The following is a 21,299-nucleotide window of genomic DNA, read 5'->3' as shown; positions in this document are numbered from 1 at the left end:
ATCATGCCAAAAACCACCCCAGAGAGGCACCAATTGGCACTCTTTCACATCTAAAATGGGGAATCTACCCATTCAGTTGCTGAGCAACTTGGTATGAGCAAGTCTACTGTGAATCACATCAGCAAAAGCACCTCTGCTGATATTCCAAAGTCAAAGGGGGCCCAGTCAAGAAAACTCCAGCCTCATCATGTTTGCTTCCTGGATCACTATTTCGAGCTCAATTCAACCTCTACAGTCAGGAAAGCATGTCATGCACTGCAGGAGATGTTTCAAATCAAAGCATGCCCAACCACAGTAAGAAAAGCACTTCATTACTGTCATTACAAAGCATGAAGGTTAGTGAAAAAACTGAAGCTACTCAAGAGACATTACAAAGCCCATTTCAAATTTGCTAATGAGCACAAGGACATGACTGTTGAGGATTGGAAGAATGTGGTATGGTCTGATGAGACAAAGATCAACTTCTTTGGACCAGATGGTAAGCAGTTCTGTTGGATTAAGAATGCCAGCTTCAACAGCAAGCTTGTCAGGCCAATGGTCAAGTTTGGCAGCAGCTCCATCATGATCTGGGGCTGTATGACATGGGAAGGGGTGGGAGGTATGCACTTGGTGCTGGGTTCAATGAATTCAGACCAATACATTGATATCTTGAATGACAAGCTTGTGAAAACAATCTCAGATTTGTGGCTTCAGCATGCATACACTGACATCATGTTTCAGCAAGACAATGACCCAAAACACACATCAAAGAAGACAATAACATGGTTGGAAAGCAATAGCATTAAGGTTATGCAATGGCTGGTGCAGTTGCTGGACTTGAACCTGATTGAACACCTCTGGCACCATCTCAAAATGTGACTTTCATGGTATAGTACAATTGCAAAGTCCAGGGATGAACTGCTCAAGAGATATGAAGCTGAATGGACAGCAATCACTCCAGAGACATGTAGGATGCTAATAGAGAGCATGCCAGACCACATCAAGGTGGTTCTTAAGGCCAAAGGAGGGAATACATAGTACTAAGGTGTTCTCGAGGAGTGCTCCATAAACTGTCCCACAATTAAAAAAAAAATCGGCTCTTCTTCATAGCACAATTTTTTTAGTCAATGTCAATATCAATTACACAGTCTTGGAGAGAAGAAGCAGGGCTTTCAGACAATATCAGACAGTGTGGCAATACAACTTATAGCTATTGAGCATTAGAGTGATGTATGGTGACATGTAAAATTATGGGACAGTTTATGCGCGTGCTGTATAAGAAAAAGGTGGGCAAAATTGAGGCTACAAAATTCCAAGCGAAAGTCGGGAAAAAAAAGGTTGAATCAACAGCTTCGCCACAGCTTCACCAAGCATCTTCCACGCACCATACACCCTATCATCATCTCCCTACAGCATCACCTCACCCCCGAGCCGCAGCAGACGAACGTACAGCTGCACAAAAGCCCCTCACACGATGGCGCCAAAGCTTTGCGTCATTTGCAATGCAGAGCGTGCCGTCCTTCGACGACCCAAAACTGCCCAGCAGATCTGCAAAGAATGCTTCTTCTACGTCTTTGAAACCGAAGTCCACCACACCATTGTCTCCAGCAACCTCTTCAAGCGTGGTGATCGGGTCGCTATCGGTGCATCGGGTGGTAAAGATTCCACCGTCCTGGCACACTGCATGAAAGTCCTCAACGAGCGATACGACTACGGGCTTGACCTGTTCCTTCTCTCCATCGACGAAGGTATCACCGGCTACCGAGATGATTCGCTTGAAACAGTGAAACGCAACCAGCAGCAGTACCAACTCCCACTCAAAGTGCTTGGCTATGGAGAGCTGTACGGCTGGACGATGGACGATATTGTCAGATCGGTTGGCCGCAAAAACAACTGCACCTTCTGCGGTGTTTTCCGCCGTCAAGCACTCGACCGAGGAGCGGCCGCTCTGGGGGTGGACCATATTGTGACCGGTCACAACGCAGATGATGTCTCCGAAACAGTCCTCATGAACGTTCTTCGAGGTGACATCGCCCGCTTGGAACGTTGTACAGAAATCGTCACCAAAGGGCCATCCGACGGGCTGGAGGACCCGGAGCATGAGGGCTGCGGATCTTCAGGTTCCAACAACCTCGGCGTTGGCGGAAGCGGCATTCGTCGAAGCAAACCTTTTATGTATGCATACGAAAAGGAAATTGTCATGTACGCATACTTCAAGAAGTTGGATTACTTTTCCACCGAATGCATCTACTCTCCGAACGCTTACCGAGGTTATGCTAGGACCTTCCTTAAGGATCTAGAGGCTATTCGACCAAGTTCGATCGTCGACATCATTCAGTCAGGACAGAATCTCAAGATCAGTACCGTGGTGAAACAGAGCAAGAAGACAGAACTGCAGAATTGCGCGAGATGTGGGTATATCTCGTCGAATAAGACTTGCAAAGCTTGCATATTGCTGGAGGGGTTGGAGAAGGGAACACCACAGTTGGGGATCGGAAGTGAGAAGTCCAGGAAGATCAAAGATATCAGACAGGAGATGGCGAGTAAGGATGCCAACGGTGCAAAGGCAGAGGTAGTTGCAGTTGCAGGGCAGCAGAAGACGGTGAGAAGGATTCCACAGTGGACCGGAGTAGCGAAAGATGCACCGCCAATCAGCTCGTTACCGTTTGTACCGCCTCAGCAGCGTAAGGTTGATCTTTCTTTCTGATCGCTTCTCATCATAACTCTCATTCATCTTTGTATTAGTATCCAGCATTGTCATACCAGCATCACAAACATTGTTCCGAGTGGCTGGGCATCCAAACGGATCCGAAGTGTCTACAATGGAGTCCACTCCTGGTCTCATCGCTATCTTCTCAGATGATGAGCCCAACTTTCTCATCACCAATGGACCCTGGGCACTGGTGAGGAACCCTTGCTATTCGGCATACCTAGCATCCTTGGTGGCAGGCTTCATTGTGACTAGCTCCTCGAATCATCCCGATCACGGACACGCTTACTTGGTATCGCATGCCGGTGGTATTGCTTTTGCAGGGCTGGTAGTGGCATTCAGTATCTTCTACCAGGCTATTCGGGATGAAGAGGCAAAGTTCAGCTCAAGCAAGCTGAGAACGAAGCACGAAGAGTACAAGCGGAAAGTATGGCTGTTGGTTCCGTTGAGTGATGTCATGGGACGTTAAGCAACGATGGACAGCTTCAGATGTGCTTGATCACATGCTCTCCGATTGCTCTGTCTTCTACTTCGCGATGTACTTGCTTTGTTCTGACTCTATATACCTTGGATCGGATTGGAGGCTGTTTTGTTTGCATCTCGGACAGTGTGATTGACGGTCTGTGATAGCACGGCTACAGCATGCTGAGGATTGCTTTGCGACCCCCAACGCCATCGGAAAACGGAGACAAGTGTCACCCATGGCTGGCGTCGCTATGTATCGTGTCCCTCTGAACTTGACTCTTTCAGATGACCTGTCTGGCTAAATGCTCCTCGCTTCCCCCTCTCGGCTGCAAAGGTATAGCCCCTGGCCACTTATGCCATTGCAACCACGGTCAATGGCGGAGTCATTTTGATGAGAACAACGCCTGAGACAGCACAAGAAGGCAGCGCATGGGTCAGAATCGACAGAAACTTGGCTGAGTTCTGGCCAGCTTTGAAGGTATATATACATGGCATTTGCAAGCAGCGCATACCCCCCAACACCTCCTTATCCTCACTCTGCTACCATCTTTGGCAACCTCCTCCCTCCTCGGACATCTACTTGGCCGGTGTGCCGGCGCATAACCAGGCGATTGGTCAGGCTCGAGCCGATATACCCGCTACCCTTTAACATTATCATGGGGCCCTGGCCATGGGGTCCTGCCCCCCCCTCTGGGGGTTAAGCGCGGGGCAGACACGTTTGGCGTGTCTGATCTGAATCTCTGCGAAAATGTCATACTAGCCTCCAAATCCCTCCCCGTCCCAAATCCATGTTTTCACCGTCCCATCGTCACCACACGAAGCCAACAGACTCTGTGCCTTATTCCACACCGCCCCATACGCCACGTTATTGTTGGTCGAGAGCGAAGACGTTAGATCCGACACAACCGAGTTTGACCCTTGCACTCCACCCATGCTCCCTGGCAGTGCTGTTGTGGATTTCGTAACCTGATGCAACGTATCTCTCCCGTGCCCTTCTAGCGTTTGCAGCACCTCGGAACTCTCCTGATCCCACATATAGATCAGTCCATCTTCCGAGCCACCTACGAGCAGCGATGTGTGCGCGAAGCTGGAACGGATGAAGTTCTTGCTCGTGTTTTGGTGACCCTTGAACCGTTTCAACGGGCGAAGCATGCGGAGGTCCCAAAGTCGATTCGAGTTGTCTTTGGATGAACTGAGCAGCAAAGTGCCTGTTTCGTTGATCTCTACTGATGTCACTTCACCAAGATGTCCAGTGATAGTACGGATGCAAAGACCCGAAACAACGTCCCAAAAGCGAATCGTAGTATCCTTTGACGCTGTGACAATGAGGTTGCCGAGCGGATTAAAGATCGCCGATGAAACACCAAGTTGATGCCCAGTAAAAGTCTTGACGATAGACCCCGTCTCAACGTCGTACATCCGAACAAGCTTGTCGTAGCCCGCCGAAACAATATGCCGCTCATCAGGATGGAACCTGCAGCTGTACACATCACCCACACCAGCTCTAAGCGTCGTACGACACTGTGCACTTTCCACATCCCATACCTTAACAGTTGAGTCACCTGACGCAGAAGCAACATGTCCACCAGTCCGAGTAGAGTCAACATCCCATACACGACTACGATGACCTTCGAGCACACCTTCGCAACGACCGGTGTTGGAGTTCCAGAGTCGAACGGTGTTGTCGCTACTGCCACTGACGAGTCTGCGACCTTCTTCGCCGACGAAGCGGACACTTTTGACGTTCTTACGATGACCACGCATGGTGTGGGCGACAGAGTTGGGGACGATGAAACCGGTGTAGTCGTGCAATAGGCCGGAGATGACGGGTGCTTTCTTGGGGTGGTAGCGTGCAAATTCGACTTGGTAGGCTACGGCTTGGTGCAGCATTGTGAGTAGACGGTGTGGTGGAACGTAGGCGTAGCCGTTTGCTGAGGATGCTTTTGATGCAGTGCCGGAGGCGCTACCTTCTGCCATCAACCCATCGTCCATGAGCTCTGAAGCTTCTCTACTGGATCCCATCTCACCTCTCCCACCATTAGAAGCCGACACGCCACCATTTGTTGATGCAGATCCAGGCAAACCTGCCTCCTTCTCCATCCAGTCCTGCTCTAGCATCGCTGCAAACTCCATGACTAGCTTCTCCCGTCCCGGCTGAATTCCGTCCCAGGTCGAGAAGGACGGCGCATCAGTCACTGCCTTAGCTGAGAGCAAATAACACAGATCCCTATACTCGGAGGGGTGCGGCTGATAATGCTCCAGTGGCTTCAATCGCTTGTTGAGAAAGGTAAAGCCTTTTTGGAATTCACGATGTTCGATATGTTCCAAGAACTGCTGCTTGTAAACTGCGTAGAGAAAGGCTTTGTGATTCTTCACCAGCGGTTTCTGCAGCAACTTGTCAACCTCAGGCCAGTCACCTTCGAGGATGTGACCTCTGAGCTTGCGTGCATCGAGGCCGGCTTCTTCTCGCTCTTGACGCTTGATACCTGCTTCTTCCATCAAGAGCTGTCGTGTTGCACCGAAACCTTGGTCTGCTAGCCATTGGTCGATCATACGGATGATGTCGTTGCGTACGTGAGGATCGTCAGGACGGAGAATGGCAGTGCGCGAGGAAGCATATGTAGCTTGATTCGGGTTGGTGTCTTTGGAAGTACTGGCTGTGTTGGCTGTGAGCTGGCCGACTGTCTGGCCGAGAATGGAAGAGTTCTGATAGTAAGGGTGGTAGCTGTGCGGTGGTGGACGCATGCCGTGGAGTTGAAGGTCGGCGACGGTGTGATCTTTTGCTTCAGCGAGGAGGACTTGTTTGCGACGCTTCCATGTCTCTTTGGTTCCTCCAGAGCTAGATGCGCCGTTGGCAGTGGCAAGACCGTTGGTGCTGCTGTTGCTGCTTGCCATGCCACTCGGGCCGGCTGCGGCGTCTGTTGATGAGATGCCAAGACCGTTGACATTGCTCAAATCAGGATGTGCGCTTGTTGATCGTTCAAGACGGGAAGAAGCGATCAAGGATGCTGCATTGGCAGAAGAGGGCGCAACTGTACTTGTACGGAACATGGCGCTGGCTGTTGTGGGTGATGCAGGGGCAATGAAGGATCCGCTCGGCATGGCGTGGACGAGAGATGCTGGAGATGCTCTGTTGTCTATTGTAGTCGATGAAGATGGTCCGACATCTGGAAGCCGAAATGTAGGAGCTCGCGGTGTAAGAAATACAGGTGAAGGTTGACCTGACGCTGTCGACTCGGCGTGCAATTGCGAGTTGTGTGATGATGATCCATGTTCGTTAGCTGCTGTGATGGTAATCTGGGTTGGCTGCTGGCCTAAGCTCTTTGCCTGCCCTTGCCCATGAACCATTTCTTGACAGTGCTCCGACATTGCGAGGCCCGACGTCCAGCGCAAGAGCCTTGCTCGTATGTATGATGTGGCGATGAGGTAGATAGCTTTGCCGATGGTGTTGGTTGAGGCCAGGCTAACTTTTGGGATTTTGGAAATGTTAGGTCTTACTTTGCTCCACATTTGGATTGCTGCGCTTTTTTTTTCCGCCAATTTTCAGGGTTCCGTGTTGCGATCTGCTGCGTATTTTTTTTTTTTTTTTACCGACTTTTTCTCTCAGGTTGGAAAAGCACAGACCTTTTTGTTAAAGGACGTATGGCAAATGGCGTTGATGACAAGTATCGATTGCGATGATTCGAATGTATATATATATGTGTGTACTCCAGCGTTCTGTGTATACGTGTATGATACAAGGATGATAAGGCTGCCGGAAGTGTGATAGCCGGTATGCCGTTGCCTATCGCGACAGTCGATCGGAGCAATATTATAGGGAATCGAGTGAGCGAAGCTGGGGTAAATGTTAGATCGGAGTAGAAGTGACATAGTTTTACTCTTTTTGCTGTTGCTGCTCTTGCTTCTGCTGAGTGTGTGAAATGTGTCTGACGACGCTCTTCGAGAAGCACAGGTTTAAGGAGACCTTTTTTTCTCTCTTTTGCTTTGCTTCGCTTTGCTTCGCTTTGCTTCCATTCTTTCATCTCATCTCGGCTTCCCTCTTTCACTTCTCTCCCACCAAACCAATCAACCAGATTGCTTCATCTGGAAGGCTGTCTTTACAACTAACCTTTCCGCCAGGCTCGATCGCTTCTTTCGCTTAAGCGTTTCCGACTTCCGAGACCAAGGGACAGCTTTCGCTTAGGCTGCTGCTGCTTTGACCAAGATCGCCGCTGCTCATCCGAGATTCAGCCAGAGCAACAGCAGTTGCTGGTCAGTAGCTTGGGCAGATGCGTTCCGATCTCAATCAGAGCAACGCATCTTTATCCCAGCACTCAGCTTCAAACTCGACACATCAGCCCATCGAGCAAGCTTCGTCTTCTCTTCCCCCGTCATCTCTTCCCCCGTCATCTCTTCCCCAGTCATCTCTTCCCTCGTCATCTGCATCTTCAGGCGGCGCTCCTATCACATCTCCCCCCGTGCGTCGACCAGCTTCATCACCTGTCGACAGTCCCGAGTCGCGGCCCACTGCTCGGTTCCCTTCAGCTCTCGCAGCAAACGACCACAAGCGATCAGGTGCATACAAGAGAGCTCGAACCGTCAGCCCCATTATCGACGAGAACAGCAGCGACGTCGAAAACGAAGTCAGATCCAACTTTTCGCCTTCTGCAAGCGATCTAGGCGACTCTGAGCTCACCGAGACCCTTGCCTCCAGCCAGCCAGCTCCACTGCGTCAGAGCATTTCATCGGCAGACATATCACATTCTCATCACGCCAACATGTCGCCACCTGATCAGAACATCGAAGCTCTCATGACCGACAAGTCGCTCAGTTTGAATGATGGCGGTGCTAATCCCGTCATTGTGCGTACAAGTGACGCAACGGAGGAGGAGCCACCATCCTATCAAGAAGCAGTTGATCTTCCACCGCCAGTACAAGGGTCTATCGGGAATGAACACAGACCGACAGGTCAGCAGCAACTCGATACCATCCGACCTATGAAGAATCTTCCTCTCCATGCTGGCGATATATGGTACCTCGTCAGTCGATCTTGGTATCGACGTTGGGATGCTGCTTGTGCCGAACGTCGTGACTCGGATCCTGTCGAGAAGGCCGAGATTCCTCCTGGACCCATCGACAACTCGGACTTGCTTGATGAAGATTCCACTCCAGCTTTTGCGCAGCTCAGACCACAGATCAATGAGCATATTGATTACGAGATGTTGCCTGAGGAGGGATGGAATCTTTTGGTTGGTTGGTACGGTAGCAAAGGACCGGTGTTTGCAAGACAGGTTATCCACGGTTTCAGTCCGGGTCAGGAGAGTGTCGAGTTCTACCCGCCTACTCTTCGACTGCTCAAGCTAGGGGATCATGTCGAGGCGCAGGGATCGGGCGTGCCTTCGTTCAGCATGTCTGTCAGCTCGAGCTTGGCGATGCTCAAGGAGAAGGCCAAGACAGCACTCAATCTCGGTGCTGTTGCCGATGTTGACTTGCGATTCTACCACTTCCCTCAACCTACCGAGAAGGAATTGCGCTCTGGGCTTGTCAACATGGCTCGAGTTGACGACGAGGGTGTCGATGTCATCGATGCTGGTGAAGATAAGCCCGACAGCTATCAGCCTAATGTCACGCTCAAGTCGGTCGGGGTAGATGAGATTGAGATGAATCTTGTTGTCGAGACTCGTCCGTCTGGTCGATGGCAGACGGATCCTGCTCCTGTCGATGCTTCCGCTCCCTCGGTCAAAGGTATCTTTGCCCAGCAAGGTGACTTTTTCAGCAATCTTGAGCAGCCTAGCAGCAGCACTGCCGCATCAACTGCCACCGCGGGCGAATCAGAAGGACGTGTCACACGCTCGCAAACCGCTGTCGACCGAACCATTGGCCCATCTCGTGGGCTTCGCGGACTCAACAACCTCGGCAACACTTGCTTCATGAACAGCGCCCTCCAATGTCTCAGCAACACTTACGAGCTCCAACAGTACTTTGTCTCCGGCGCATACAAGCAAGAGCTCAACACCGATAATCCACTTGGTATGGGAGGAGCGATTGCGGATGCATTCGGCAACCTCATAACCAACATCTGGAATGGTCAAGGTGGATCCTTCTGGCCACGAGAGTTCAAGTTTGCGCTCTCGAGGTTCGCGCCCCAGTTTAGCGGGTATGCTCAGCATGACAGTCAAGAGTTGTTGGCGTTTTTGCTTGATGGGTTGCATGAGGATCTAAATAGGATCTTGAAGAAGCCGTACATTGAGGCGCCTGATTGGGAAGGTGGAGATGAGAAGGATCTTGTTGCGTTCGCCAAGAGGCAGTGGGATATCTATAAAGCCAGGAATGACTCGGTCATTGTCGATCTCTTCCAAGGACAGTACAGGAGTACACTTGTCTGCCCGGAATGCAACAAGATCTCGATCAAGTTTGATCCTTTCATGTACCTCACGCTACCGATTCCCAACAAGAAGATGTGGCGCGGTCAAGTCTACTTTGTCCCGCAAGACCCTAGCAAGCCGATGCAAAGCTTCCAGGTTCAGTTGCCGGCAGGCACTACGGTTGGAAAGTTGCGACAGAAAGTAGCGGCGCAGTTTGGTGTCGAGACGAAGAGGTTGATTTGTGGAGAAGTTTGGCATCATAGGATTTACAAGTGGATCGATGATTACGAGCCGTTGATCGATATCAAGGATGGCGACTTTGTGTACTTTTGGGAGGTGCCGGCTGCGCCGAAGTTGTCGAAGCAGAGGCATTACAGGTATCATAGGACGGTGGAGGATGCAGAGGAGTCGTTGGATATCCAGGATGAGGAGCAGGCGATTCTGCCGGTCTTCGCGAACTTTAGCAGCGAGGTGTCGGCGGCTTCGTCCAGCACGGCGTTTGTTAGTAGGAGGTCGAGGGCGGATCCTGTTGGTATTCCCTTTTTCATTTCGGTCCCAAAAGCGGAGGTCAATGATGCTGAGGCGATCCGTAGGCACGTGCTGAACGGGTTCTCGCGCTTTGCCAAGAACCAGAGTGAGCTGCGAAAGGCTATCGAGGAAGCAGATGCCGCTGCTGGTACTGCTTCGACAGAGCAGAGTTCGGCGTCGCAGATTTCGGATTGGGAGATGGTGGATGATGCAGCGAACGGCAATGGTGCTGTCGAAGTGGTTGCACCTACTCAGGTCAGCAACGAGGATCTAGTCACCGAGATCCGAGAGGATGGCGAAGCAGTATTGGTGCCGGACGTGAATATCACCTCTGCAGACAGTGATGCAGCTGCTACCCCTGCTACTGCCAGCTCGTCAAGCCAGGACAAGGCTGCCGCACAAGCCGAGCCAATTCTGCGCATCCGTTTCAGCCTCGCCGAGGTTGGCCAAGGCCTTCCGAAGGGCAGCGAAAGCAACTCCGACCATCTCTCTGAGGAGCTCGAGGAACGTCAGGCGCGTCTTGCCAAGCAGGCTTCTAACGCTGCTTCAACTTGGGTCGACGATGAGGCAGAAAGAGACGCTACTCGTGCCAAAAACATTCCTCTCGTCTTCACTGGCGGTGCGATGGTTGTCACATGGGGATACACGGTTGCCAAGCGCGAGCTGTTGGTCAAGTCTGACTCGGGTCAACTCTGGGGCGAATATAAAGAGGTCATTGACAAGGCGATTCGCGAGAAGGACAACGCTGGACCCGTTCGCCCCAAGACGCTTTCGATCGAAGACTGCATGGACGAGTTCACCAAAGAAGAGCAACTGGGGGAAGACGATCCCTGGTACTGCCCTTCATGCAAGGAGTTCCGTCAAGCTACCAAGAAGTTTGATCTCTGGAAGGCACCGGACATTCTCGTGGTCCATCTCAAGAGGTTCAGCGCGGGTCGACACTCGCGTGACAAGCTCAACATGCTCGTTGACTTCCCACTGGAAGGTCTGGATCTCACAGATCGGGTGGAAGGTACACAGGCGCTGCGCAGAGTGCAGGCAGAGGCAAAGGAGAGCGGAGAAGAGCTTTCAGAAAGCATGCTTGGTTCGGGCATTCTCAGGCCGCTGGAGGACAATGACGATGCGGTTGCGGTCGATGCTCCCATCTATGACCTGTATGCTGTGGACAATCATTTCGGAGGCTTGGGTGGAGGACACTACACTGCATTTGCCAAGAGTCCAGCCGATGGCAAGTGGTACGAATTTGACGACTTGAGTGTTCGACCCGTTGCCAACGCGGAGACGGTCAAGAGCTCGTCTGCGTACTTGCTCTTCTACCGTCGTAGGACGACGAGGCCGATTGGAGGAAAGTCGAGGCAGAAGTTCCAAGAGGCAGCCAAGACCCAAGCTGCCACAGCAGGTGGTGAGGAGGGTGATGCAGCAACGGCAGCAGGGACACTGGGGGGTTTGGCACCGGTAGTTGGACACGAGACGATGCCGGGCGAGTATTCAAGCGATTCATCGAGCGATGAGACTCCCGATTGGCCGTTGAACTTGCGCAGTGGAGCTGACAACGCGAGCGTAGCAGATGAGCCAGCGACGGGTTGGTCGAGTACAGGCAACTCTCCGCCTTCATCGAATCGTGCGCCTAGCCCGATTAGCGATCAGGGGCTTGATTCGCTGTAAGTGAACACTTTAATTTTAATGCGAGAACAATCGAAGGAATCCTAATGCGACGAACACCTTGACTGTGGTTGCAATGTGCATTGAGATGACATGGCATGGCGTGAGTTACGGCGACTAGTGAGTGCGACGAGGCTCGGCCCGGCGGAAAAAGTGAGCCTTAACATCGAGTGTTTGGTTTTTTCTTTTCCTTTTTTTTTTTTTTTTTTTTTTTTTTTTTTTCTTTTCCTTTTTTTCTTTTTCTTTTTCGGATTCCGAGCGCTAAAAAAGCCAGAAAGCTGTGTCGGGGACCCTCGGTTCCTCATGCAACTTGGCGCTCACACCTTGGCGTGTCGGTCTGCTCTCCTGATTGTGTTTAGAAGACACCGTTAGTCCATTGTTCTTTTGGAATATCGAGATGCCGTCGTTTTCAACAATGGGAACATGTATGCTTCCGAACACTTTCGACGCACTCACCGCCGCCCTAGAGGAGGAGAAACAGGCGATGATCGGATCGAGATACAAAAAGCTCTTTCGGTTTATCAGTTTGAGTTTGCGGGACTTGGACATGTGCCTCGGAGCAACACGAAGACGAGACTGTCTACAAGGCAAAAGGTGGGCTGCGCGAATGGTTGTCGGTAGAGAAAGCTGAGTGATAGACTTGGGCTCGGATTGAAAATAAATGAAATCGAGAATCAGATAGCGAGCTTGCTCTGGCGAATGCGACTCGCGAGGTTCGTCAGAAGGAGATCAACAGAGAATTGAAAGATGGCATACGAGGCAAAGCTAAGCGATGTTTCTTCCGAAACAATGGTGGTCCATACAATTGGTTCTCCGCCTAACACTATTACAGTAGCCAGCTGCCGACGGCTTTGCGAGAGACAAAGGGATGGCATGAGGGCTGTGGGGCTTTTGGCCTTGTTCATGGATTGATGGTGAGATGTCGAGCTGCATTTCAGATGCAGCGAGCATGCACAAATTTGTTTGTAGCTGCGACATGCGGGCATCTGGACAGAGGCTGAGAGATGGAAATCAAGTTTGAGGAAAATGCACGTTAAAAGTCAAAAAGGAAAATTCCAACAAAGCCTCGATTCTCGCCCCGATTTCAGAGCCTTCTAAGAGTGAGGCAAGAGCTGAGTGTCAAAGTGCTTTTCAACTTTATTTTAACGCTTACGCGTGTCTCTGCGTTTTTTTCCATTTAGGGGGTCACCAACTTGAAACTTTTTCGCGTTTTTAAAAACGCGAAAATAAAACGCGAAAAAGTTTGATACCTTTTGTCTTGTCTCTGCGGTGAAACGCATACACGTTCAATTCTTCTGCCCAAGGTGCTGCCGAGGAGCCGAAGAGAATGACAGAGAGGGAGATAGGGACAGGGAGAAAGAGAGAAGAAACAAAGCATTGAAAGGAGAATTTTAGGTTCGCAGGACAGGCAGAGTGGGTTGATGCAGTTTCATCGCATGGCAGATGCATCAACCTTCTTGGCCTTCATTTGGCTATGTCCAAGGCCCCACGCATTCCTATCTGCCTGCGATAGACGATGAGGTGGGAAAGCGTATCATCCCATACAGGTTGCTTTGACTAGTGTGATTGGACAGAGGACGTCAACTCGAGCCCACTCCCACTGGCAAGTGATTTGAAGAGCTCTGAGGGCAGAGGAGAAGAGAACCGGAAGGCCTTGTGTCGGCTCTGCCGATTGAGTATACTCTTCTTGTTCACTCGTAAGTTGACGGAGAAGAAAGTGCTTGCAAGAATGCCAGGATTGCACTACTGAAGTAAAAGCAAGTTAGCTGTGCGCTCTAGCCTGCTTGCACTTGCGAATTGATGCATGAGTTCCTGATGAAAAATCCGGGTGGATCTAGATAGATGGTCGAACCTTGTTCACATCATCCGTTAAGCAGCCTATGAAAACGCTCGCTCGGCGAGATTGCAGGCTTTGCTACAACGGCATTGTCTCGCCTTTGCATCAGAGTTCATCTTTTTTTTTCTTTTTTTGTTTCGTTTTTGTTTTTGTTTTTGTTTTTGTTATTTTTTATTTTTTTCTTTTCATTTTTTATTTTTTATTTTTGCTTTTTTGATATTGTTACGGTAGCCTACCTGCGACGACCTGCACTAACGCAACGTCTCGACCCGCTTCATACCTCGCAGCAACATTGTATGTCGATCCTTTTTGCGTGACGAGACGGGACTAACTCGGCGAATCCGATCAGACTTGGGTAGAGAATCATGGACTGGCGGGATTCAGAGAGGAACCGGCGGGCAACAGCCAACATTGTGTCTGTGCACAAGGGTCCTTCCCATTCAGCCTTGGCATGTCTTCTTGGAAACCCACTCATTCTATTCTGTACTCAAGCAGGCTTGGTTGCTTGCTGCCCTTTTCTTTTTCTTTCTTAACTTAATTGAAGCCTTGCTCGTGCAGTCTCCTCCTCTTCTCCGCCTCCACCTCTTTCTCCGCTCACCTTCCACCCTCTCTCTCTCTCTCTCTCTCTCTCTCTCTTTCTTTCTTTCTTTCTTTCTTGTCTCTCCTTTCTTTCCCTCTCGCTTCTTTATCCGCGCCCTTTTTGCCATTCCGCTGCGCGGTACAAAGGCCGGTCGCAGCTAGCAAAGCTTGGCATAGCCGAGTGTGCTCTTTTTTGTCCCTGCAGCATCAGTCTTGCCAACCTGGTTGCTTCGAGAGCTCTTGATTGAGACGCTGTCGTCTGAAAGCTTGCTTCATGGATAGACAAGCACACGTAGTTTAGACTAGGCCCCTCACTGTCTCGACTCCTGTTGATGTCCTTTCTCTTGGTTGGCCACCTGGTCCTCTCTCTGGACGCAGCGCTCTTGGAAACGGACACCTCGGCTCGAATCGCTCTTGGTCACTTTTGCAAGCGAAGACGTTTGGCGCGTCTTTCCACGTGCAGCCGTCGACATTCGTACACTTATTCCAACAAGTTTTGTTGACAATTTCAGGGTCGATCCTTCCTTACTGTCGACACTTTCATCGAGACCTACTTACAAACCTTACACACACACACTCACAAACACACACACACAAAAACACACACACATATATATGTACAACTCTGCCAACTGCATATCCTCCCTCTCCACCCTAACCTTTTCCTTCTCGACCTTGCTCTCCTCTTCTTGTTGATTAGTTACCGTTCCCCACCGTTCATTTTTGGCTACTGAACCGCCGCCCCGCCTTGTAGAGAGGCGTTCCCTGTAGTCCCACCATCGATTCAGGGACAAGGTAGAGCGGGAGACTGGCTCTCGGTGACACACATTAATCCGGACATAGTTGAAAAGGACGACTCCTAATCTGTAAGTATAGAAGTGTCTTGCCCCCCCGCCCCCTCCTCTCGTCCCTACATGTCTCCCTATCTCGTGTTGAGTGCTTATCTGAGCCGACTCTTGGTCGGTCATCTCGTTGATGCTGGATGAGAGGGTCGGTTGTCTTTCGTTGAAAGCGAATTGCAATCCAGCTTTTGTAGTACACTAGGATTCAGACTGCGCCAGCTCTCAGGAGATGTAGTTGGCTTTGAAACTTTGTTCGGCCACTTTTGCATCGGAATGGTCCTTCTTGTGCAGTCTCTCTACGAATGCATCCACGCCTGCTTGAGCTTTGCGTCGGCCTTACGAGGCTCCACTCACGTCAAGCTTTCATTGACCTCGGCTGCCATGAATGATTTGCGAGACGAGCTAGGCGAAGGCCCTCAAAAAAAAAAAAAAAAAAAAAGAGATCTCAACCCCCTCATCGTTGCTGTCTATCGCATCATGGCATGGCGACTTTGCTTTGCTTGTCTTCGGATCTTCTAGTTGCGCAGTATGTTTGCACCAACTCTCCGCTCCAACGTGTCGCGATCTGATCCGATGTCACTATCTGACCGCTAGCCATTCTTTGGCTCGCTCGCTTCCACCGCCCACGCCCGTCTTTGCCTGAGCACTTGCCTCGTTTTTTTCTTTTTTCTTTTTCTGATCCGCTGCACTGGGGGGCGTGCTCTGATTTCTCTTGTCAACGGTCTGACCTGATCAGGCGCATAGGTCCCCGCAAGGCTGTTTTGTGGAATAGGACCTGCGCAATTCCGTCTCGTCTTGGCTGATCCACTGCGTTGGTTCGCGCTGCATGCTCAGCACCGGTGTTTGGTGCAAACGTCACGGTCAGATTCGCGTTTTGCGTCGTTCTTGTTTGCATCTTGTCACTCGCACCCCATCCCCTCCTTCTCCTCCTTTTGACTGTCTGTGGGACGTCCTGCTGCGTCAGCTGCTCCTTGGCCTTGCTCTTTCAGTTCGGTGCTTGTCTTGACGCCCGGTTGCATCTCTCAACCCACCAACCTCGCTCACCGGAGCTGCAATCTTATAAGCTCGACAGCATCAACATACTTACGAACTCTAATTTGCGCATCCATATCCTTCTCTTCGCCCTCCATCGCTTCATCTAGCTCTGCATCACCTCTTCCAATCTCGACAAAGCCAGCGCTCGCCCCTCTCTTTGTTCTGCTTCTGCATTCAAAGAAGCGCCAGCCATGCACATTGGAGGCAACTGCGTTTCCCTTTCTTCTTGACAACAAAGGGTCCCACTGTTACTGTTCCGAAGCCTGTCTGCGCATCGACAGCATTTCGTCTGGCTCGACCTCGGTATCTTGCCTGACCTGGATAGCAGAGCGCAAAGTCAATATCCAACAAAGACGCTCCTCCTGCGGATCGCCAGTCTCGTTCGAGCCACCTATCAAGAACAGCAACAATCTCAGCGCAGAGAAGCTGGCGCAGACTGGCCAACTGCTCGTGATCCTCAGCAACAAGGAGGATATCATCTCATCGGGACACATCCGACCAGAATCGTTGTGAGTACTGTGCCTGCGCCCTTTTTTTAATTTTTTTTCCACGCCATCACATTGTTCCCTGTTCGCTGTAGGAAGAGCCGACGATCCTGATTCTGAAACACTGATCGATCGCTCATTCCTACTTGCGCGACAATGCCATTGAATTGGCAGATGAGAATGATGCTCTGAGTATGCGCCCACCGCCTCATCCCTCGTCGTCCTCATCACATTACTCTTCCTTCTCGGAAGCATCACAGCCTGGCACATCGACAGAGCTGCCAAGCCTACGTGCCGGGTTGCCCCCTGAAGCGTATAGCCCAACAGGGAGAGTGCACGGAGAGCAACGTTCCGATCAGCATTTTCAACGTTTCAGCAGCCAGTCAACATCGACACGCAGTACTCATCCACCTTCACCGTCACAGTCCGACGCCACAGCATACGCTCACAACCGGCATTCGGCCAGCATGTCTAGCAACGAGGGCACTCAGCAGTTGAGCGAGCTTCGTACTGGTCCATCGGCTCCTCCACCGATGCTGACTGGCCTTCCTCATCATTCCACAGAGAGTCGGTATGTATCTCTTTGGCTTTCCTCTCGCCATCCGATTCAATCTACGAGCCATCGAGAGCGAGTGTCTTGTATGAGATTCGCCAGTCGAGTGCCTTTGTCAAGGTAGCATCCTACTGTCCTCATCGTCACCGATGCCATTACATCTTCTCGGCCATGTCACATTGTCGACGTCTTTGATCTTTGCTGACACTTTCTCTCTCAATGCCACAGAACCTACCGGCTGATCATCCGCCAACAGCCACAGCAAGGTCGTCTCTGCGGTTTGGGAAGTAAGGACAAGCGTCCACTTGATCCTTTGCCCATCTTGCAATTGCGCATTCTCAAACAAGATGGCACCGAAGACGAAGAGTAAGTACATCATCACCTTGTCTCGCATCGGCCTCGTACCACGTTTTGCATACACTATTGCATCACGCTCTTCTTCTACCTCAGTGAAGAGCTTCGACGATGCAAGCCTGCACGTAGCTCTGGCCTATCGGATCTTCGAGTGCAACTGCTAACCCTAGCCTCTTGTTCGTCTGTGTCTGCTCCCTTTGCCTTCACCTTCTCGCTCTTTCCTCTCTCGCTCTGCATCGCGCTCTTCACTGTGCTCTTCACCTTTTTGCTCTTTACCTTTTTGGCTCTTCGTCTTCTCTGTCTTCTTCGTGCCCTTCGCCTCTTGCTATTCAACCGGCCATCACCTTGTCGCTCCACACCTTGTCGCTTTTGCCTTCTTGCTCGTCCTTTGACCCCTCACCACCTTCCTCTCTTCATCTTCGAACTCCCTACTCTCTCTCATCTTCACCTACTCCTACCTCACCGCTCTGTTCCGTCATCCTCCTCGCTACCACCACTCCACGACACAAACAGCGCGGAAAACAGCCCCAACCTCCTAACCCACGTCTCACTCCGCAAAGAAAACCCAACCACTTCCACCCATTCCGAATCCGTCCTAATCGAATCCAACGACTCTGCTTTCCCCTGGACGCGCATGCTCGAAGGCCGTCTTGTCGCATCCGCCAACGTTGCACGCGATCTCGACGGCTCTAGGGCATGTTTCTTTGTTTTCACCGACCTCAGCATTCGTCAGGAAGGCCAGTTTAGGTTGGCGTTTAAACTCATGGGTCTCACCCCTACAAGTGCGGGATCAGGAGGACAGGTGGTGGCAGAGGCACTAACGGAGCCCTTCCAGATTTATAGCCCGAGAAGATTCCCCGGTATGACAGAATCAACCGAGCTAGCAAAGTGTTTGGCGAGACAGGGTCTACAGGTGCCGGTGAGGAACGATATCAGGAGGAAGGGTGGCGAACAGCTTGATTTTCTCACGAATACGGATGGTTGTGATGCTGCTGATGGAGGTGAGGGCGATGATGGATGAGCATACTCGCCATTCTTGATGGGTCGCGGTCAACACCTTCACATCGGCGTCAAGTAAGCGTCTAGCAAGCATCACCTGCAGTCTTCTCTGGTTTTCAGCTCTTCGGCTTGATTGCACACTGTATCAAACAGTATGATTGACCTTGTCTGTCCGCGACAAAGTCCACACAATCGAACCACATCCACATAATCCAAAAGCAATATAACAAACAACCGCGCTACAATGCTCGACTTGACCCATGACTGTGTTCCAAAGTATCGGCCTGGATTTCAGCGACCGCTGTTGTTCCCATTCGGCTCGAATTGTCTCAACGCAACCGAGTTGGTTATGTACCCCACTCAAAGTCAATGGCAAAGACAGCGGTCCATGGCCCGATCCAGCCCTGCGATCGACCTTCTTCTGGTACTCGGCTTGACCCGATACGAAGAGATCAAGTGCGAGGCTGTGCAGAAAGGGATCAATTAAAGGTTGGAGGATGGATGAAAAATTTCTCCTTTTTTTTTTTTTTTTTTTTTTTTTTCTTTTTCTTTTCGCGAGAGGTTTATTCGAGTCGACAGACGTCGCCCAACTTTTTCTTCGGCTTTGCTTGAACTTTGTCCCGAAATTGTTTCATGCGTCGCCTTGTTTTGCTCACAGAACCCCGGTTGCAATTGTTGCACCCAGGATCGCACTCTGAAGCACTCCTTCTAAACATTTGAGCAACACATACAACAAAACAGCTGTAAGACTCCCGCTCTCGCCGAGCCTTGTCTCTTCCTTTTCTGCTCATGCCACTCCTTTGAACAATGCTCAAGCGCGCTCATGGACAAAAGGTTCTGATCTGAAAGCTGTATTATTGTTCAACGGAAGCGTGTGTATCATGTTTATCGACCAAAGCGAACGTCTTGGACCTTTTGGTGTTGTCCGCGAGCATTCGCTTTTTGGCTGATAAAGAGATCTGCCTTTGTGTATCAATCTTGCAAAGCCGGTACGGACAAGTTTGGCTGGTGATGCAAGTCGCTTCAGGCTATGCTTGCTAGTCAGAAGAAACACCAGGAGGCAACAACAATGGCACCCCTTGTCTAGCAAAATGTCTCGAAACATCCGTAACATAGGGTGCTGTATAATCCCCTCTCTTCACCACCTCAAATACTTGCGTTTCCACCGACGCTAAAACTCCATCATCCATCACACCCCTCTCTTGCATACCTGGTAGAGAGAGTCGCATGAGTCGACAGACAATCTTAAACTTTCCCGGAGTTCGAATGCTAATTTCGGGGAAGAAAAAGTATGGCTTCTCTCCTTGCTCCCCTCTTGATGCGGAGGCAGTGGTGGTAGGGGGAGCAAGGTACAGTTGTGGACCCGCAACAAGCGTTCCGTACAGCATACGCGCTAGTTTGGCAGGAGATTCTTGACCTGAGCGAGTGGCGGTGTGGGAGGATGGTATATCGTCTGAAATGGCTCCTGCGGAGGTGGAAGCATCGGTGCTTTCTGATGACCTGGTGGAGACGGCGGAGGTGGAGGCGGAGCCCCGTCGACCTGAGCTTGATCGTCGGCCTCTTCGTGCGCGCGTTGAGCCCGTGGGGACTGTCAGCTTGGATGGGCTTTGAGCAGTAGCAGCAGCAGCGGCGGCGGCGGCTGAGACAGCGGTTTGATTCACCATATCAGCGGTAGATCCCTGTTCATCGAGCAACGAACATTGACAGATGAGAAAGGGAAGTTCTGCTGATGCATCCGATGCTTGACCGTCCTTGATGACCTGTAGTTCGACGACGAGCGGAGGGGCTAAGCCGATACGTCCGAGAAGGTTGTCTTCGAACGCAGCTCCGATGGTGGGTTCTTGAACCAAGATGAGCTTGTGTTCGATTGATGAGCTGGATGAGGTCATTTTGAAGCGTTGCAAAACGTCGGGGAGACAGGGAGAAAAAGCAGCGGAACGGGTCAGCGTCGAGCGGACGGGAACGGAACGAGGGACAACTGGTGGGGCGGACGGAAGGGAGCCTCAAGGGGGGATGGTATCCCCACGCCGCCTGATATAGGGCTTGTAGCGCTAGCGAGTCGAGAGCCTTTCATCGGCGGATCGAGGGCATCACACCAGAGCAGCTGAAGAGGGCGCAAGGCCATGTTTCCGCGGAGAGGAGTGGGGACACGTCGCTTTCTTGAGCCCTGCGGCCTAGCAATCCTCCTCGTCCTTCCAGATAATGGCGTCCGAGTCTGAGGCCAACGACCCAAGGATTCGGGTCGAATCTTTGCCTTGCCCCAGAGATGAAGCAAGCAAACAAAGAATCCGTTGAGGAGGTCCGAGAACAACGAGTGAAGAAGGAGGAGAGGAGGAGGACACAAAACGCCCGGAACAATCCGCAGCCTCTTCAAGGCTCTGGTCTTGTGGGTTGTAGATTGGGTACTCACTTTTGTTCCACTGTATCGGTCTTCTTATGAACGGGAACAGCTTGGTCTGGTGCTTCACCTGGCAACCGCCGCTTTGTATTTCGTGATGTGCTGTCGGATGGGTGGGTTGAGCCCGATCCTTCTGCTGCTGCTGCTGCTGCCGTTGTCGTTGCCCCTGCTGATGTTGACGTTGCTTCTGATGAGGAAGGTGCGGGCGCCACACTTTCATTGCCAAAGTGCTGGGGCCTGTCGTTGCTGCGACCGCTGAGTCGAGGAGGTGCAGGTGTCCGTGCTCTCTGCTGAGAGTCTGACCATGGCAGTCTAGATGAAGTAGCAATGCGACTGTTTAACAATGGCCGCAATGGTGGGCGGAGTAAACACATCAGACCATGCCACGGACCATCCTGCCTTTTAGGAGAGCAGGAGTCCCCGTCTTGCTTGTGCTGTTGCTTGTGCTGTTGCTTGTGCTGATGATGTGAACGTGTCCTTGTAAATTGAGTTGCCACCTTTGCACTCAACCCCACCCCATTGTCCATCA

At 51.3% G+C, this 21,299-nt stretch overlaps 7 protein-coding genes across 7 annotated transcripts; 3 read left to right on the top strand and 4 right to left on the bottom strand.

The window, feature by feature from the left end:
* Positions 1-1,453: 1,453 nt before the first annotated feature.
* Positions 1,454-2,686, top strand: UHO2_06576 (putative NCS6 - protein required for thiolation of uridine at wobble positions; the record flags this gene model as incomplete). Its single annotated transcript, XM_041554992.1, has 1 exon — positions 1,454-2,686. The coding sequence occupies one exon, from the start codon at positions 1,454-1,456 to the stop codon at positions 2,684-2,686; it is 1,233 nt and encodes a 410-aa protein (XP_041410926.1).
* A 1,224-nt stretch (positions 2,687-3,910) lies between these two features.
* On the bottom strand, positions 3,911-6,523 carry UHO2_06575 (related to TAF5 - subunit of TFIID and SAGA complexes; the record flags this gene model as incomplete). Its single annotated transcript, XM_041554991.1, has 1 exon — positions 3,911-6,523. The coding sequence occupies one exon, from the start codon at positions 6,521-6,523 to the stop codon at positions 3,911-3,913; it is 2,613 nt and encodes an 870-aa protein (XP_041410925.1).
* An 899-nt stretch (positions 6,524-7,422) lies between these two features.
* On the top strand, positions 7,423-11,691 carry UHO2_06574 (uncharacterized protein; the record flags this gene model as incomplete). Its single annotated transcript, XM_041554990.1, has 1 exon — positions 7,423-11,691. The coding sequence occupies one exon, from the start codon at positions 7,423-7,425 to the stop codon at positions 11,689-11,691; it is 4,269 nt and encodes a 1,422-aa protein (XP_041410924.1).
* Positions 11,692-14,415: 2,724 nt separating this feature from the next.
* UHO2_06573 (uncharacterized protein) lies at positions 14,416-15,072 on the bottom strand (the record flags this gene model as incomplete). The annotated part of the gene is made up of 2 exons (XM_041554989.1): positions 14,416-14,654; positions 14,712-15,072. The coding sequence occupies 2 exons, from the start codon at positions 15,070-15,072 to the stop codon at positions 14,416-14,418; spliced, it is 600 nt and encodes a 199-aa protein (XP_041410923.1).
* Positions 15,073-15,906: 834 nt separating this feature from the next.
* On the bottom strand, positions 15,907-16,460 carry UHO2_06572 (uncharacterized protein; the record flags this gene model as incomplete). The annotated part of the gene is made up of 3 exons (XM_041554988.1): positions 15,907-15,995; positions 16,034-16,149; positions 16,234-16,460. The coding sequence occupies 3 exons, from the start codon at positions 16,458-16,460 to the stop codon at positions 15,907-15,909; spliced, it is 432 nt and encodes a 143-aa protein (XP_041410922.1).
* A 200-nt stretch (positions 16,461-16,660) lies between these two features.
* On the top strand, positions 16,661-18,394 carry UHO2_06571 (uncharacterized protein; the record flags this gene model as incomplete). Its single annotated transcript, XM_041554987.1, has 3 exons — positions 16,661-17,037; positions 17,248-17,385; positions 17,887-18,394. The coding sequence occupies 3 exons, from the start codon at positions 16,661-16,663 to the stop codon at positions 18,392-18,394; spliced, it is 1,023 nt and encodes a 340-aa protein (XP_041410921.1).
* A 1,015-nt stretch (positions 18,395-19,409) lies between these two features.
* UHO2_06570 (uncharacterized protein) lies at positions 19,410-20,261 on the bottom strand (the record flags this gene model as incomplete). The annotated part of the gene is made up of 1 exon (XM_041554986.1): positions 19,410-20,261. One exon carries the CDS (start codon positions 20,259-20,261, stop codon positions 19,410-19,412), a length of 852 nt encoding a protein of 283 aa, XP_041410920.1.
* Positions 20,262-21,299: the final 1,038 nt, after the last annotated feature.

Source organism: Ustilago hordei, assembly GCF_900519145.1.
Source record: "Ustilago hordei strain Uho2 genome assembly, contig: UHO2_contig_19, whole genome shotgun sequence".
Lineage (NCBI taxonomy): Eukaryota > Fungi > Basidiomycota > Ustilaginomycetes > Ustilaginales > Ustilaginaceae > Ustilago > Ustilago hordei.
Note: the sequence above shows the minus strand (reverse complement) of the source record. Positions and strands in the feature narration are given on the sequence as shown.